The sequence below is a fragment of the Tursiops truncatus genome, chromosome 3 (assembly GCF_011762595.2).
Source record: "Tursiops truncatus isolate mTurTru1 chromosome 3, mTurTru1.mat.Y, whole genome shotgun sequence".
NCBI lineage: Eukaryota > Metazoa > Chordata > Mammalia > Artiodactyla > Delphinidae > Tursiops > Tursiops truncatus.
In genome coordinates, this window is record NC_047036.1 from 4,243,639 (window position 1) to 4,262,732 (window position 19,094).

General features: G+C 43.2%; 1 protein-coding gene across 11 annotated transcripts in view; it reads left to right on the forward strand.

The window, feature by feature from the left end:
• The first annotated feature begins 1,039 nt into the window (after positions 1 to 1,039).
• Positions 1,040 to 19,094, forward strand: part of ICE1 (interactor of little elongation complex ELL subunit 1) — a 58,802-nt gene continuing 40,747 nt past the window's right edge. For 9 of the 11 annotated variants that reach the window (XR_002179613.3, XR_004525737.2, XR_002179616.3 and 6 more), the window contains exons 1-5: positions 1,040 to 1,368; positions 14,308 to 14,366; positions 15,003 to 15,037; positions 17,339 to 17,357; positions 18,118 to 18,229. Coding sequence is in view for 3 of the 11 variants with exons in the window: in XM_019951087.3 (XP_019806646.2) it covers positions 1,285 to 1,368; positions 14,308 to 14,366; positions 15,003 to 15,037; positions 17,339 to 17,357; positions 18,118 to 18,229 (309 nt within the window). In the remaining 8 variants the exon portion in view is untranslated. The remainder of the gene's footprint in view (positions 1,369 to 14,307; positions 14,367 to 15,002; positions 15,038 to 17,338; positions 17,358 to 18,117; positions 18,230 to 19,094) is intronic. The other 2 variants (XM_019951085.3, XM_019951086.3) reach the window with 2 other exon arrangements.

Below are 19,094 nucleotides of genomic sequence, written 5' to 3' on the forward strand. Positions count from 1 at the left end.
AGAAACCCAGAATGCTTTCTTGGAAGGGGTGTTTCCAGTTGCAATTTCCATCCTGTACATTTAGGAAGGAGCGGGTAAGGTCTGGACGTCTCCTTAACACATACAAAGCTTGTACTGAATGCTAAGAAGTTGGACTTTCTAACCAGACGTCGGGAAGCCACGGGAGGCTTCCGAGCAGGGTACCGATGACAGAAAGCTGTGATTATCAAAGAGATTCTGGTGGCGGTGGGTATTGGCATACAGATGGGAAAAACTTCGGTTCAAACAAGAAGATGGGGACCTGAATGTATCCAGGAACTGCGGTCAGGTGAGGATTTCTTTTCTTTTTTCCCTTTCCAAGAGATTTAAAAAATAAGACTTGGTAGTAGCTAGCAATTGGTGGCAGAGTCGCCGAGGATTCGGCCAGGCGCTGTGCTTGGCACCTAGTGGGTGGCGGCGCCCACAGCCGGCTTCAGGGACGCGGCGGGGATGGGTCTGGAATGAGGCCGAGGAGCGCCCGGTCGGACGGCAAGTGGACACAGCGTCGGGAAGAAAGACGTTCCCGGAGAAAGGACTGGTCAGCGGCGACGACAAACAAGGCGAGGCGCCAAAGCGCACCGGGCGCGGCCGGAGGAACCATTCGGTGTCCGCCCGCCGCGCGGGGCGTTGGGAGCTGTAGTCCTGCCGTCTCCTCCTGGACCCGGCCGGACTCGGACAGCGTCCATTCCTCCACTTAAGAATCGCGCACTGACCCGTCCGGGTGCGGGGTCCTTCAAGACCATGAGGCGCCTGGAATGACGTCATTCTCAGGTCACCTCCCCCTCGTTGAAGGTTTTAGGTGTCTATGTGAAGTGTGCCACACAGCAAGCCGGCAATGAAAGAGTAAACGCTACACTGTGGAAGAAGGGCCCCTCCGATGTCTCTTCTCTCCTCGACGTTTCCTTCGCACCCGTCTTCTCAGCCGCATCGGCGCGGCTCCTCTCCCTATTTTGCTCAGGCAGCGCCTCAGGCAGCCCCGCACCGCGGCGAGGGGCGGAGCGAGCCAGGGCGGGGCGGGGTCCTGGCCGGACTGCGTCGCGCTCGGGGGCCGCGCCGGGTATCGTTTCTTTCTAGTGCCCGAGGCAGCTCTGGTTCGGAGAGTGGTTTGTCAGCTCCACGGGGACCTCTGTGCACGGATGGACCCGCCCGGACCCGGCGGGAAGCGGCCTGGCAGGCGGCGGCCCCGGCGACGTCAGCAGAGGCAGGACAGGGCCGAGGTCGCGGGTCCCTGAGGCGCGCGGGCTCACCGGGCCCGGCGGCGGCACCATGATGCCGGGCGAGACCCACTCGGCGGCGCCCGGGACGGCGGCGGACCTCTCACGCTGTCAGGGCTGCGCTTCCCTGCAGCAGGTACGGCGTCTCCCCCGGGCCGAGGGTGCGGAGGGGCTGGGCCGGCCGTTCAGGGCTCCGGCTGGGTTCGGGCCGCGCGCGTTAAGCTTCTGCGCGCTGCTCCCACTCCCGGGCGGAAGCCCCCCTTCCCCCTGCCGCCCTTTCCTTTAGTTGCTTTGGGAACGGCTTCCTTTGTGTTATTTAGGTTTAGGATCCAGGATTCATTTACTGGGACGCAGTGGTTGGGGAGCGAGTTCTGGAGGGCCCCCTGCTGCCTTTATGCAGTCTCAGGGCTCCCCAGGGCTGACTTGTAGGTAGATGAGGGATGGTCAAAATGACAAGCGAAGCCACCTTTCCCAGGATAAGCTTTTTTTATTGTGTTGGTCCGTCCTTAAAATATTTCTTGCCTGGGGGCAGGTTCTTATGCGGCCTGCGTATTGGCCGAGAGGTCATTCATCGATTAAAGGCATGACGATACTGGAGGTTCCTAACTGTAGCGTGGTCTGTGCGCTACCGTGACAGAAGAGCTGCTAGTGTGTGGCCCCAGGTCTCACGGAGTCGTGGAAATAGTCCCAAGTAGTCGTTTCCAGTAGCCTCTCCCAGCTATCTGATATCAGGAGTCTCTCTTCTGGCTATCAGTGTCTTTAATGGTAAAGCGGAACTGTCCACTACGGTATTGACATGTAACTAAATTATCACCTATTTTACTTAGTATTTTAGGCACCACGGACATAGTGGTGAGCAAAGGAGGTAAGATCTGCTGTCATAAATAAGATACATGTGTGCAAATAGGACTTTAGAAGGTTTTAAGTGTTAGGAAAATAAAGGAGGAGTTGGAGTGGTGGTTTTGTCTCTTGGCTGGGGTGGCAGCAGGCAGGGTGATTTTGAAGTGGTGGCATTCGGACACCTGAATGATGAGAAGAAGCAGACTGGCAGAGGTGTGAGAGGAGTTTTCTAGGTAGAGGGCTTAACGGGCGAGCGATTATTGACGTGAAAAGGAGCAAGGTGTCTTTGAGGAGCAGAACGAAGTCTGGTTGGTGTGAGTGTAGCGCAGAGGGGAGAGCACTGATGAAACCAGAAAGGAATGTAGGCTAGATAAGCTTAGGGTTTTGTTTTGTTTTGTTTTTATTTTAAACTGCATCATCTATGAACTGATCCCAAACATTTAAGGGCTGAGAGCAGGGGAGGGAGAAAAGGAAGTCATGTGCTGGCACTCTGAAACAGAGGGGCAGCTACTAGTAAAATAATTGTCTGAGCTGAGCTGCCACACGTAGGCATTTAGAACGTGCTTTTGTTTTTTTCCCTCAAAACCCAGGAACGTGAGTGAAGTTCTCTTGACTCTTTCACGAGTTATATTTATTCTTTGGGCCGGTTTATTTACTCAACAAATATTTATTGATCACCTGTTGTGTTTTAGGCAGTGCAGTTACACAGTGGGGGGAAAAGCGAATATTCTCCATCTCTTGGAGCTTCCATTCTAGGAGGTGGGGGGAGGAGACAGATTAAACAAGTTATGTGAGAAGGTAATAAATGTGCTGGAGATAAAGTGAGCAGAGGAGGGGGGAGAACAAAAGGGTGAGGAAGGGGCCAGGGGCTAGTGGAATTTAAATAGGGCGTCCGCACAGAGGTTGTATTTGAGCAGAGGTGGTGAGAATAAGTTCTGTTGATGTCTTTGAAGAAAAGCATCCCAGACAATAGAAACGTCAGGTGTGGTGGCCTGACGCAGGAGCTTGACTGGTGTGCCCCGGGGAGAGCAGGGAGGCGCTGTGGGCATGGTGGAGTGCATGTTGGTGTCTTGTCTGCTTGGGGCTGCTCTAATGAAGTCCCATAACGTGCGTGGCTTGTCAGCGACAGGAATTTATTTCTTACAGTTATGGTGGCTGGGAAATCCAAGATCAAGGGACTGGCAGCTTTGGTATCTGGTGAGAGCAAGATGCCTGGTTCATGCCTTCTTGCTGTGTCCTCACATGGCAGAAGCGGGGAGAGAGCTCAGAGCTCTCTGGGGTCTCATTTATAAGTACACTAATTCCATCCATGGAGGCTTTGCCCTTACGACCTGTTCACCAAGCAAAGGACCAATCTCCAAATGGCTAGCATATTGGGGATTGTGTTTTAGCATATGAATTTTGTGGGGGACACAAACGACCTGTAGCAATCAGGGAGTTTAATGAAGTCAGAGAGAAGAGAGCTTGACTGTGGGAGCCCTTAGAGACCATTGTAAGGATTTGGGCTCTTACTCTGAAAGGATAGTGAGTCCTGAGAGGCTTTTGTGCAGCAGAACGACTGGTGTAAATTATCTTGTCCAGTTGTGGATCTGATTTTCCTTCAAAAACTTGGTCTACCCGTAGTAGTCCCCATCTTGGTTCAAAGTAGCAACTGTATCCTTCTGGTAGCTTAGGCCAGAAGCTAGATGTCATCCTTGGTTCCTCACTTTTCTCTAATAACCTGCATCCAGTCCATCAACTGATTCTGTTGGCTTCTTTGTCAGCCACCCATTTCTCACCGTCCCCACTGTTTCCACTCTTGTGTGAACTGCTGTAATCTCTGGCCCCGGGGGTTTTTGCAGTAGCCTCCTGTCGCTGCCTTCCTTCCTCCCATGCCACATTCCTGCTACTGGTTCTCAAAACAGCAGTACGAGTTGTCCTGTGAAGTCCCTAAGTCCTGGGGTCTGCAGGCCTTTCTGTAAGGGGCAGCATCGTAAATATTTAGGTGTTGTGGTCTCGTTCACAGATACTCAGCTCTGCCTGCATAGTGTAAAGATGACCACAGATAACACTGAAGGAATGGGTGTGATTATGTTCCATGGAACCCTGATTTGCAAAAACAGGCCAAGGACCTTATTTGCAGACCTCTCTCCTAGATTGCAGTACTCCATTGCATTTGGGTTTTCTGTTGCCTGGAATGCATTTTTAGGGGAAGAGAATAATTAGTTGTGAGTGGAGTCCATGGAACAAGTCTTTAATATTGCAAAGTAAGGCTGGAAAAGTAGGTTCCTGGCAGATTATGGAGGACCTTGAATGGTAACCACCTTAAAGTTTTGTGCTTAATTCCGTTTGCACCATGAAGAGTGAAGGGTTTTGTATGGTTACTACACAAGAGCAGTGTTTGTAGTAAAAATAACCGGTGGCGGTGTGCATCTGGATTGAGGAGGTAAATGATTTCACTAATGCATGCTAGTGGTAATAAGAGGGTGGCTTAACTGAAGGGTCTTGGGATTGGGAATAGAGAAGAAGAAGGTTCTGAGTGTGAGAAACTGCAAAGAGTGGACAGATCTCGAGTCAGGAAAACAGAAGGTCCAGAGATTTAAATACTGAGTGACTCTGAGAACTGTGGTAGAGGTAGGAAAAAGCAGACACCAAGATGGGAGAGACGTTGGAAATGTAGGAGCGAAGCTTTGGAATGACGTCAGCATAGTGGATTTTCAGCTGTTTTCACATTTGTTTGTAGTGCGAGGTGCTTCCAAGGTACTGTGATATACTTCCAGGGAAATAGTGAAGCAGCCAGGTCAGATGGGCACTGAGTTCATTGTAAGAATTTTATTTGAAGAGGGAGAGAGAATGGAGAAGTGTGTTCTGTCTCTTAAAAGAAAACCAGCGGGCTCATGACTAAGGTGAGCATGGAATGGTGAAGCAAGGAGAAACAGAGTTAAACAGGAAGCATACGGAAATCAGGATGAGAAAGATGGAGGGCTGAGAACAGGCGATGGCATTTGCCAGGTAGAAGGTCCATGATCGGTCACCGGTAGAAAAGAAGTTTCTGCAGGGTTACATGGTGTCACAGCAAGTTCTGTATTTCAACTAAAATTGTACCAGGGAGAAACGGAAGAGGTTCTGTACATAGAGGAGGCATCCTGCTGTATAGCTCTAACACGCTGAGACTTGTGGATCTTGCGGAACATACATGAGCACATTACAAGCGTCTTGCCTGCAGGAGCCCTGGCATCAGTGCTGTGGCTTCATTCTGAACCTCATCAGTGGCTGTGGCTTCATTCTGAACCTCCGTGGGAGGCTGGCTGTCTCTGTCCCCAGTGGAACAGTGCTGGGGTGCGCTGCAAGTCTTCCTTCCTGTCTCACTCCTCCCTGCCCTCTTTCTCTTTTTTTTTTGGCCGTGCCCACAGCTTGCGGGATCTTAATTCCGTGACCAGGGGTTGAACCCGAGCCCTCAGCAGTGACAGTGCAGAGTCTTAACCACCGGACTGCCAGGGAGTTCCTTGCCTTTTTTTTCTTTAGTGGGTGCGGAGATACCCACTAGTTTCTCTTTTTCTAGTCTCTCACGTCACCGTATCTGTTTGCTCATCCTTATTGGTTATAATGGTTTATCACTGATCTGTAGCCCAGTGTGCATATGGGTTGCCGAGCTTTGGGAATCCTAAACCAAGGTAGATCCTTACTCTGGTGATATTATGTGCAATTAAACAAGTCTTGAGTGGTTTTAAGTCAAGCTGGCATAAGTCCCTTTAATTCTGGTGAAGGAGAGGCCCTTTTATTTTACTAGTTTCAGTCATTGCAGAGTGAAACAGTTTAACTCTCTTGGGAATCCAGGTGGGAGTTTGAAGCACATAGTTACACTGTTTAGCTCATGTAACTAGAATACAGTCAGAACAAATGGTGTTTGGTTGTCCTTGGAGCAGGTTTGAGCGAATTATTTATATAAACTTTTGTTGAACTCCTATTTGATAATCACCAGTGGTTTGAACTTCATCATTTGGAACTTGAAACATACTTGTCCCTAGACATAATGATTTGTAAGTGGTTATAAAGAATGCTTACAAAATTGTAATTCATTCATTTAGTGAACATTTTTTGAGCGTCACTGTGTCTGTGATGCCGTGGCATGTGTTGGAATACAACCATGAACAGAAGAGGCATGGAGCTTGTGTTGTGGCTAAAGTTACGGAGGAGTGAAAAAGCAACCACCATATAACTGTAGTGTAATAAGTACGCATAGTTATTGAAAAAAATTTGAGGAAAAGTGGACCTGCATAGGTCAGATACATGTTGGTCAGGGGTCAACTGTACTATTTTAGGGGATGTTCAGGGTAGGTACCCTGGGAGCATCAAGGACGGATGGGTGAAGGCTTTGCAGCAGAAGGGAGTCTAGGCCTGAAGGTGGTTCCTTACTAAATAAGAGGCAAGAGATGGAGGGAGAGTATGGACAGAGGGCGCATCATGTCAAAGACTAGGAGGGGAGAATGGAGTCTGTGATAGAGTAAGCACAAAGGAAAAGGCGAGGAGAGGAAAACGAGGCCAGCGAGGCTGGAGCCTGCCTTCCCGGGCGCCAGAGCCTCTCAGCTCGTCCTGGTGGGTGCGCGCAGGTGAAAAGGGGTGGGCTGTTACCACTGTGCCAGAGGGCATCACCGGGGTCCTGTCTAACCGTTCAGAGACACACTCAGCTCTGACGGAGCTCGACCTAGACTCTCAGTTTTAAGTAAGAGCAGTTAATAAGAAGTTAGCAAACAGGAGGAGGAAGTGTGGCTTATCAGAGAGGATTCAAGCTGACCATTTAGCAGATCGCCCACAGCAGAGCAATCAAGGAGATTAGTGTGGTTTTAAAAAAGAATTTATTTTGAAATAATTGAGAACTCATAGGAAAGTTGCCAGAATAGTGCGAAGAACTCTGGTATTCTCTTCACCCCACTCACAGGTTGTCAAGATGGTTGCATTCACTCCATCATGGTGTGCACACACGCACACTTTCCCTCCCCTGCGCACTCCACAGAGTGTTTCCTCGAGACCTGAGCACTTGTCAGCAGAATGAGCCACAGCTCTCCAGTCAGGATGTAAGCCTCGGTGCAGCACTTCCCTGCAGCCCATGGACCCGTCCGATTGTGCTTATGGTTAGGCCCAGGTGTAGCTTCTCCCTTTCTGGTTCAAGGTCCTATAAGGAAGATGTGTTGTATGTCATTGTCACGTCTCTTCAGCCTTTTTCCTTTAGTCTTTCTCTGTCTTTCACGTTCAGGGAAGTTTGAGTACAGCCTTGTATCCTCTGCGGAACATTTGGCCAGATCTGGAGACATTTTTGGTGGTTACACTGTATTAGCGGTCCCAAGACCACACCAGATTCAGCGATTCCCTAGGGGGACTGCTCCAGGGTGTGGTATATTGTAGTGAAAGGATACAAAGGGCAGGCGAGTGGGGTGACGTGCAGAGGAAACCAAGTGAGTGACTTGACTCATGAATTCCTCTAGCAGTGTGTTGTGACACGTGTGACGTATCGTCTACCAGGGACTCTCATTAGAGACTCAGAGCCCAAAGACTGCTAGGGGCTGGTCACGTGGGCACCCCCTGTCTAGCATGTACCAAAACTCCAGACTCCCAGAAGGAAAGCAGGTTTCAGCATCGGCCACACTGCACAGTTGAGGTACAGGGGGCCACTCCTGTCAGTTTGGGGAATGGTGGGAACCCTCCAGAAATCCAAGTTCCCAGACGCCAGCGAAGGGCCCACGTCTCGAGCAGGCCTTTCTAAGGACAGCAGTCTCAGGCCGCCCTGTGAACTCTTGTCTGCACCACCCCTTGGGGATGAGGCAGTGCTCTGGACACATCGTGAGTAGAAGCTAGGGAAGCTGGCAGGCCTGTCCGTGCAAAGGGAAGCCCCACAGCTAAGAATCTCCCATCTCCAAATGTTAGTATAATTTGAGGTCGACTCAGGCAATTTAGTTATTCCATTATCATCTGTGTATTTCCTTGTTCGCTCTGTGTCTATGTATTGTACTTAGTGGTTTAGTAAAACCGCTTTCCTAACTATACTGCCGTCTCCTCTGTCCACTTCTCAGCCCCCAGGCCCACTGCGTGCTCCGTGCCAAGGCCCCCTCTCCTCACCCTGTGCGCTTAGCCACCATGTCGATCCCGCTTCCCCGAGAAGGGGAGGGGAGACGGGAAGCACAGAGTGCACTGCCTCTCTTTTCCTCAGTGCTCCGTGCTCACGGTGACGTTCAGGAGGCTGTGGTATGGCTGACATGCACAGTGTGCTGCGGCGGGGGCGGGGGTATGGGGAGCGCGTCTGAGTGGCATGGGGGCGGGGCGAGGGCTGCTCTGGGGGCTGCGTTAGGGAACACGTGAGCGGGTGAGCTTGATGGAGCTTGAGGAGCTGGGCCCTAAGGCAGAGAAAAACAGAAGGTGGGAGTTAGGACAGCAGAAAAGATAAATAAAGCTTTCCAGTAGATGTTATAATAGAAGTTCCAGAGGAGAGGACAAGACTGCAGGGAGAGAAGCTGTAATCAAAGACGCCAGGCCACCTTCCCCTTGCCTGGAGAGGAAGAACAACACCCTGGACCCTGCGTCCTTCCCTAGAGGCTGGACAGCAGTAGGGAGGGCACACGGTGTGTGTACTCGTAAGTGACCGTGAGTCAGAAGGGCCCTACTGCCTTCCACCTAGACACAGCCCACTCAGCATTCACAGTTCTGAGATCCATTAGAGACCTTGATTGCAATCAGCCTAAGTGACCTTTGAATCAGATTGGAGAAAAACCAAAGAATGTTTTCTTAGGACACTGCAGTAACAGACCAGATTCAAGCTGCCACTCAGCCAGGCCATGGGAAAACAGTTAGGGACTGGAGTGCTGTAGGAAACTAAGACGTTGTCCTCACTCAGTTTGTGTTTTATTTTCCTGTGTAATGCTATGTTTTTTAAGTCTTTAAAATGAGAATTATACATGAGCATAGTTTAGAGAGACAGCTAGATGTACAGAATTTGTTAGCCCCCAGCCAGCCTGTCCCCGTTCCCTAGAGATACCACTTTTGTTTGCACTCTGTGTGTTTCATCTGGTTAAATAATAGATGTATATTGCTGCTGCTTGTTTTTCAGTTTTAGGCATATTGTTTGATTTCTGACTTCGGAAGGTGAGGATTGAGCTGTCATTCTGCCCTGTACCCCAGCACCCCTGAGCATTCCCTCCTGCCCCCCGCCCCCCCCAAAAAAGTTCTCTCAGTGTAGCTGTGAATTTCCCTTAGGTCACTATTCGGAGTTGACATCATTATGACCATTTGTTTTTCAGAGCCAAACTATGGAGTAACTTAGGATGATTTTTCCTTACCTGTGTGTTTTCTTGTTTCCCCGATTAATGCCTATTTCCTTAATTCAGTGTTTTCATCTTGAAAATGCTAATGAGTGTTCACTATGTGTCAGAGACTGTTAAACACTATATATGGCTCGTTCTGCTTAACCCTGGTAGCAAGCCAGTTAGGTAACCCCCTACCCCCGAAACACACACCCAAACCAGTTTCAGTCTCCTTATCTATAACATTGGAAATAGTACTGAGGCAGGGGTAAGTTAAGTCAGTTTGCCCAAGGCACCCTTCCAGGAAGTGGTGGAACAGGAATTTGAATCCAGCTGTGTCTTACCTCTAGAGCCTGAGGTTTCTGGAACGTCTCTGGCACAGTTCTTGACATTACAGAATGGCATCTGGAAGCAAGCCTGGGAAGATGAGATTGACTAGCAGAGAACTCGAAAGAGAATGGGAAAAGAAGGAGGTTATTTAAAAAAGAATCCATTTAGGGCTTCCCTGGTGGCGCAGTGGTTGAGAGTCCGCCTGCACGGACCGGGTTCGTGCCCCGGTCCTGGAAGATCCCACAGGCCGCGGAGCGGCTGGGCCCCGTGAGCCGTGGCCTCTGAGCCTGCGCGTCCGGAGCCTGTGCTCCGCAACGGGAGAGGCCACAACAGTGAGAGGCCCGCGTACCGCAAAAAAAAAAAAAAAAAAAAAAAAAAAAAATCCATTTGAATGCGTGATGACGCTACGTGGCGCTTGCAGTTCTCTGCCAGTGAGGTAGAAATATCATCTTAATGCCTTCATTCCACCAGATAATTCTGTCGTTTTGTTCTTAAGGGAAAAAAATCCCCTTCTGGGCCTTTAGAGCTGCTCCAGTCTGGTGTGCAGCTGCCTTTCTGGATTCTCTTTACCTCTGTTCTGCGTCCGCCTCGTCCTTTCTCAGTTTACTCCAGGATTTGGGTGGAGTGTGTCCACATCCTTTGGCACCTCCCTGAGCAAGGGTGTCTGGGAAGTGAGTTTGTGGAGACTCCAGGTTTGAGAATGTCTGTTTTGCCATCATGACTGGCTGATAGCTTGTGCAGAATTTTACCTTGGAATTCATTTTCTCTCAAAATTTTGAAAGCTTGCTTTCTAGGTTTCTAGATGATAGTTGAAGTCTAAAGCCATTCTGATTCCAGGTTCTTTGTACATGACTTGTTTCATTTTGATTTTTTTCTGTCATGATTCTCATAGGATCTTTGTTTTCTCTCTGATGCTCTGAAATTTTGTGCTTATGTTTCATGGTTTGTATCCAGTTTGTATTGATGTGCTGGGCCCTTTCAATTTAGAACCTTCTGGCTTCAGTTCTTGGTTTTTTTCTTCTTGAATATCAGTATTTCTTCAATGATCTCTCCATTTTTCCATTCTTCTCTTACTGGAACTCTTGTTGGGCATGTGAGACTTCTTGCACTGACAATCTGATTTTTATTTTTTCTTCATTCTTTCCTACATCTGTGTTTTGTTTGTTTGTGTTTAAATTTTGGAGGACATTTTTTCAGCTTTATCATCAAATCTTCTGAGTCTTTTATTTTGCTTCCCTGTTTTTAATTTAGTTATAACAGTTTTAGTGAAGTGTAATTCACATACCATAAAGTTCATCCTTTTAATATGTATAGTTAGGTGGTTTTTAGCATATTCACAGTTACACAACCTGGTCGCCACTTGTAAAACATGTTTACCCTGCCCCGTGCCCCTGCCAAGAAACCTCTTAAGCATCAGCAGACATCCCCCTTCCCCAGCCTGCAAGTCCCTGGCTATCACTAGGCTACTTTCTGTCTCTCTGGATTTGCTTATTATGGACAATTCATATGAATGGAATCATACGGCGTATCGCCTTTTGTGACTGGCTTCTTTCACTGAGCAGGTTTTCAAGGTTCATCCACATTGTAGCATGTGCCATTCATTGCAGTTCATTGTCAGATATTCACATTGCATGGCTGTACCACATTTTATTTATTCATTCATCAGGTGATGGTTCATCCATTTATCAGTTGCATTTCCACTTTTTGGCTAGTGTGAATAAATGCTCTCCTTTAAATAAGAGTGTACAAATGTGGCATGGGCATGTTTTCAGTTCTCCTGGGCATATACCTAGGAATGGAATTGCTAAATCATCTAATTAACTGTTTAGCATTTTGAGGAGTGTCAAATTATTTCCACAGCAGCTGCACATTTCCTGTTCCACCAGCAATGCTATGAGGGCTCCAGTTGCTCTGAATCCTCACCAGCACTTGTTATTGTCTGTCATTTTGATTTCAGCCATCCTAGTGGGTGTTTGTTTTTAATTTTTAAAAACTTTTTGAAAAACTTCTAAGAACTCTGAGTATTCCTTTTAAAAATAGCTGCTTGTTCTTGTTTTATGAAAATAACATCATTTATCTCAGGTCATGTTAATTAGTACCTTTAAAGGTTTCTCAGTTTTTGTCTACTGCAAGTTGCTTTGGTTCATTTTGTTTTGGTCTCTCTTTCATATTACAGGTTCCTGTCTGATGTTTGGAAATCTTTGATTGATTGTTCATATTAAGAGCGGTAGCTAATAGAGCGGTGGCTGGCAATGCTGAGTGTTGCGGGTTTTTGGACCCTGAGCTTCATTGCAGTAGGTCTGGGTGGGCCACTTCTTGACTGAAGAATATCTCATGTTGCTACTTTAGATCTTGTCTCCAGGCTGGTTAGATTTCCTCAGAGAAACGGCTTCTGGTCTCCTGCCTGGAGGGCAAAAGGATTGGCTGCCACTGTCTGGGAGCTTAATGGGGAGAAGCAGGCGGTCAGTATCAGCGCAGTGTGCTTAGATGTACCTGGTCCCTCTGTTTTTGGTGCATTCCACCTGCCCCAAGTGTTCACAGTGTTCTAGGCAGAGGCTTCTTCAAAAAGCAGACCTCCTCCTGCTGGCTGGGGGTGGGGCAGTTTCCTGGTAGCAGAACAGAGTGGGGATTTGAGGGTTCATGCTTACCAGGAAGCTTGCAACTAGTTATCTTCTTAGTGACCCCCATCCAACCTTCCTGAGGACCCTAGCCCCTCCGTGCTTGTTGAAGTTTTGTAGTGTAAACTGAGAATTGAGTGGTTTGCCCCCCACCCTCGCCCTGCCCGCCTCTCCTGGGTCTGCTAAATCTGTATTCTCAAGTCAGCTTTCCTGTGTTCCTTTGTCTTTTATCCTCGTCTCATCCTTGTGGGTTTGGCCTTTTGGGAAAAGAAATCCCTTGACTTCAGTTTTAGCTGGTTTTAGGGAGGGAGTAAAAGCAGATGCATTATTTACCCCCTCTGCCTAGAAATCTGCCATGTAGAATTTACTTTTTACATAATGAAAGATTTTTTTTAAATGTGGAAAGCCAAATACACTAAAGTTATTGAATAGTCCATTCATTGCCCTTTGATTTATAATGTTCAGAGTCTCTACTGTACCCAAGAATCAATTCTAGAATAAAGATAGAAATAGGAAGAAAGGGCATAAAAGTACTAGAAAAACATGTGGAAGACTCCTTATGATTTAGCATCTTAGGTGGGGTAGAGCCTTCTAAATATATTAGGAAACCAAAATTTAAGAAAAATGACAAATTTAACTAAGTGAATATTTGAAACTACTGTATTCATATATAGTTGTATTTTAATGATCAATTGAGAAACATACACATGTATATATTTGTAACTTTTGGACCAGATGTTACTGTTCCTCATATATTGCAGCTCATAAGAAAAGTGCAACCACACCAATGAGCAAATGATATAAGGGGCCGTTTTTCTTACTAAAAGAAAAATGATGAGGAGATAAGGAAGATTTCTCAGTATCACGCATAAAGAAATATAAATGAAAAATATGTCTCTGAGATTATCAAAGCTCCCAGCTATCACTAATGCAGGGAACCTATTTGGACTTCATCCTAGGGGAAACTAGAAGTGTCTCCCAGAGAACTGGGCAAGGAAATACATTGCCTGTTGTTAGTAAAGACTGAAAAGGACCTAACTGGCTTTCAGTGGAGAATTGGTGAATTGAGTACATCCAGACGTATTTTAAATATATAGTGATAGTTCTGAAAGAATATATACAAAAAGTAACAGTGATTTTTGACAGGTGTTGTGATTATGAGATAACATATACATTTTAATTTATATATTTTAATGTGTAGATTTTTTTATTTTAGTAAATATGTTACATGTATGACGGCAAAGAAAATGCATGTATTAGCATGAAGGAAAATAGTTCTGTAATTCTGAAAATTAGATTACCTAGATAGAAAAAGATGTTTTGGGGATAATTAATGAAAAATAAGTTCTTATTTCTGAAGTTTATCAGTGAAAAAAGGAGACATTAAAGGAAAAAGTCACTTAAAGAAAAGAAAATCTGTTCAGTTTTAAATTTTAGGAACATTTTGAACAGTGTAACTAATGTTTTTTTTCTGTCAAGTTGATAGCAGTAATTTAGAGCCACATTTGCAGTTTGTCCCTAAAGTGTAACATAGATCCTTATAAAAAGAAGTTTCACTTAATCTTGACCCCATTTTAATATTCCTATGTGCTTTTCCCATGTTATTTTTATTTTTTTGCTGTTTTTAATAATTTACGTGTATTTTTGGATTAAGTCCTTTCGGAAATAATGTGAAGTGTAGACTGATGGTCAGTAGTAATCAGTGAACTAAAGTAATGAATATTTATTGAGTTCTCGCAGTGAAAAAGCACACATAGTCAGAGCATCAGTACAACTGCCTTGCTGTTAGAGTGACGTCATTCAGGTAAAGAAAGAGATTCAGAGAAATGCAGCATGGGCTCAAGGTCACATAGAATCTCTGTGGGTTTATACTCAACATAAATAATAGATTTACATATTTCCATGTTTATATAATATAGTGAACAGTATGTTTATATTTTATAATGTTACAGAAAAAATAATAAAGTAGTTTATATTATAAAAGCAAATAGCTAACTGTAGCTTTTTTTCTTTCAGAATTTAAATGAATATGTTGAAGCATTAATTACCCTGAAGCAAAAAATTATTAATACAGAGTGAGTATGTTTTCCTCTGTTTGGCCGAACTTCGTGAACCTGACATACAAGCTGGAGCAGATGGTGGTGGTGTTAGACCCCCTCGGGCTGAGAGTGGAACTGGGGTTGCTCACCCGGTGCCTGTGTGGTGTGGGTTATAATGGAACTCCTCAGGGCCTGCCCCAGGCCCTCGGCAGCCAGAGCGCAGAGTCCTAACCACTGGCCCGCTGGGGAGTTACCAGTGCTCAGACCTTTACAGCAAGGCTCAGCGGTTAGAACATGATTTTTGCTAAACTGGAAATTTTTTTTAAAGCTGTTTTCTATCTTTAAAGCCTTCTTAGCTTTAGGACTGGACATCGGATTTCTTTGTAGTAAATTTCCTGGTGTGATTGTTTTTTTTAATCCTGTGAAAGTTACAAGAATTTGTAGGCAAAGATATTATTTAGATCATAGGAATTTTAACTTAAAAACTCATGTATCATTGCAGTGCTTTTAAGGAATTTAAGGTGATATGTATGTGCATATGTTTAATTAATTAAACATAAATTTGTTGCAGGAAACCTAGGAAGAAAGGTGCCTTGTACATTTGGAGACATGATTTTAACATAGTGTGTTTTCTAGATTGAAAAAGTAACATAACTCTTTTCTTTGTTACAGTAATTTGTTGACAGAATATCAGAAGAAATGTGATGATATCCTTTTACTGGCTTTTTCGTTGGAATTTTTAAGAATGTAAAGGAATGTGAGAAATTTCATAGTTACTCTTTGGAAAGCGGTGCTTACAGGCTCCAAGTAGGAAGTGCCCCTGACAAGCGCAGTTGAGCAGCTGTCTTCTACTCATAACACACATTTAATGGTCAAGGCTGCTGGCCTCCTTGTTATAGAATGTGTTTTGTTTTTGTCATTGATTTTCTTAAGGTTTCGTAAGCTTTTTAAAGAGTAGGTCTTTTTCATTTATACTGAGGACATGACCTGTGCTCTTTAGGTTTAGGAATAATGTGAAGCTGAATATGATGCTATGAGAATATTTTGGGATTTCTATAAGGAGTGCACTGTAGGAATATTCAGAATGCAGGAAAATTAACTTTTGTTAATTAGTTTTGTGACTTGTAGAGAATTAATGAATATATCCCAAATCATAGTGTAAGTTTGTATCCCCAGGACAGCCCTTGGTCTCTGTGTCACCGTTTTGTCCAGTAGCCGTTTAGAGCACCTGCAGGCCTCTGTATTTTCTTGGCAGGGCGGAAGTAGTGTGCACAATCATTCCTCCCACATCTTTTGGTGATACTTACCTGAATTAAGTGTCTCCTGTGACAGTAAACACACATACGTGTGACCCGCAGCCTTAACTTCAGTACTGGAGCAAATAACTGCTATTCAACTCTGGCAGTAACCTGAGGCCTGTTTCAATATTATTTCTGGCATTCCTAAACTTATATGTAATCACCAGTTATTTGTTTGTGTTGGTACCATTGTATCTAATTTGTGTGATTAGAGGAATAAAATCAAGGCACAGCATTTCGATTTATTTTTAGTATCTCAAGTTTTACATTCAAAAAAATAGGTCTTTGAAAATCTCCTCTTGTGCTTTATTGAAATTATCAGTCTGTTTAACTATAAATGTATGTTATTGCAAGAGTAATATCTTTGATTTTGAAAGCTGTACAGAAACAGTTACTATAAACACTTATAATTAGCTAAATAGGGAAATAGGCAGTTAATTCCAGTATTAGGAAAATATGTGTTCATTGTATCCTTTTTGCAGAAAATGGTATGAACTTTTTGAGGTAATTACAAATGTAAGCTAGCAGGGAAATTATTGATTTACTTTTCTAAAATTTATAAAATTTAAAAAATCAATTGTTAGAGTAATTTATTAAAAATTGATAAAACTTTTTGATTATTCTTGAATTTCCCTTCTGCAGTGTGCTAATCTGCTTCAGCCTCAACTATAGGTAAATACAGATTTTTTTTTAAAACACATCTGACTTTTGCTCACAATATGTATTCATTGTACCTCAAGTATGCAGTCGTTTGCTCTACAACCTGAGGTGCCAACGTTGTAGGTTTAATATGGCTTCTTGTGTGACTCTATTCTTTACTCTTTTGTGTAATTCTGACTGTTTTGTTGTTTATTAGTTCCTCTTTGTACAGGGCAGAGAGTATATTTTATTTCATCAGATATTTTTTGAATTTTTCTTTCTTGCAAAGACTGCAGTAATTTAGGGTGAAACTCCTTAATCTTCAGAAGTTTACATTCTAATAGAGGAGGGTACAGATGTGTTGTGACCAACAGACCTTTCTATATTGTGATATGAGAGTAGGATTTGACAGGTGGTGAAACTTAAAGGAATGACTTTTTGCTGTCTTAGAACATTTTACTGGCAGCATGATGGGAAATGAAGTTACCAAATTGTGCAGACTGAAAAAGTGAAAGGTTTTCCAGATTTTATGTTCTCCCTGTATTTCTTTTCTCATTGCTCGTTAAATACACATATATATATATATATATTTAATTCATTCAATATTTATATTCATTAAATATATATATACACACATATATACATGGTTTTAGTAAGTATGTAACTCTTATTTGCTGGAGTTGAGCTCTGGACTCTGAGAAAAGAAGGACAGGATGTTTGGGTATTCTGATACATACAGGATTCAAGGTAGTTTTCATTAGTTGCTTATTGCATTGTCTTTATTCTTGGAATTTAATATTAATCGTATAGTTAATCAAGAATCTTTTTTAATTTATAGAAGTACATATTTTGACTTATGGCACATGTTATGATTAATAGGAGTAACTCAGTAAAAAGCTTTATCATATGTTGTAGATGGAACTTTGTTGTTTTTTAAGAATTATGATTTTGCCTGTATGTATGCTGAACACAGATTATTGGAGTTTTAAGGTGAGTTTTATCTTCAGACAAGATGAAATTGTTTTATCGTCAGTAGATAAAATTGTCACAGTTTTCTTTAACAAGTTTTACAGCTGCAGTTTGCAAGAAGGTAAGCTAGCTACCTGTTTTCCTAGTCTATTTGGGGTAGACACTTATCGGACTAGATTTTTACACAGATTCAACAAAGTGCCACATAGAATTGACCCATTATGTAGACTGTTTCTTTGATGCTTATAATAAAAGAAGATTCACATTTTCCTTACTATTAAATTGTCCAAATGAATTTCTTACCGAGGTCTTAAATTACAGCCCAGTGTTTGATTTTTCAGTAAATTTTACTGATCTTGTGGCCACTGAGATGAAGTTTATTGCTATCAGTTATTGTTGTCTCTGTGAATTGGATAATTTAAAGTGGTTGTTTATCCTGTATATTTTGATCAATTTAAAGTAGTCTTACTTAGAATTTAGTAATGTTTTATACTCTGATTACATTTGTCAATTAGAAGAAGGCAAAATATGGTTATAAAATGACCACACAGTTGCCTATCATTGAATTGAAATCAGTGGTGATGAACTCAGGATTGAAGAGCCAGATCACCTGGCAGATCATCCAAGTGTTCTTGTATTCTCCAGCAGATTGAGAGCCTATTGCGCTTGCTTCTCATATGGTTTTGGCTGTACTTTTATTAGAAATAGACTCATGTCAGAAATAAAAAGTGATACATAAATCATTTTGGTACAAATAGAATGCATTTAAAAAGAGAGATTCTTTGTTTTTAGGTAGAAATAAAATTGAAACCAGTAGATACATTTAATAATTCACTGTAGATACTTTTGCATAATAACGTTAATGCATTGTCCATTTTTAGAGAGAATATTACTCTGCATAACCAAGTGGAACAGATGCTTCAAAAAATTTCTCCTCTGCAGAAGTGTCAGGAAGAACTGGGATCTTTAAAAGCAGAGCTAGAAGAGAAAAAGGTACCTAAAGTAATTTCCCTACAGAAGGTTGTCATCAGTAAATTAAGATCTACTTATTTACTATAATTGGGATAAGGGGACATTTTATGCCTTAACAAAGGACATATATGATAGTCAAGACTCTTAAGTGTATTGCTATACTTAGAGAACATTGAATTAGTAGATTGATGGCTTGGTTCTTACAGTAATTATTAGTAATTAATGTAATGCTGTATTAGTTGCTTATGCTTTTTGAGAGGTTCAGTAGAGGAACCTTTTTAGCTATGAATTTTTATGACTTTATGTGCCCTGCATTGCTTGCCTTTTCCATTTTTCTTGCTGTAAGTGTAAAGTAACCTGCAAAAGTTCAAACTTAAATTACAGAAATTATGTTTTCCATTTCAAAACCCAGTTGCACTAAGTAAAACTATTTTAGATGCTATAAACTTACTTTTAATATAAATTTTTTTTATTGGAGCCTTAGAAGAGAATTCATGGCTTTTACAAATTAAAATAAACTCTGAAGCCAGTGAAGTTAGGTGGTTAGCATTAGGCAAGTCGTAGCCAAGCCAGAATGATTGCTGGCTCCTCGGTCTGATAGTATTTGTGCCTCCCAGTCTTCAGATTGTTTCATTTTAGGATGCCATGCACCTCTCTGAGGTTTACATACTCAAACAGTGGTCGATTTTCCTATTTCTATAGGAATTATTATATATTTAACTATGCGGTGAAAATTAAACAGAAACAATCAAGATGTTGAATTTTGTCTACCTCTGACTACAAAGTAATGTCATCAGCTATACCTGAGAGGAAACATGAACATTGGAATCACAGCTGAATAATAAACCTAAATAGTCACTCTTTCACTGTGACGTTCAAAGAATTA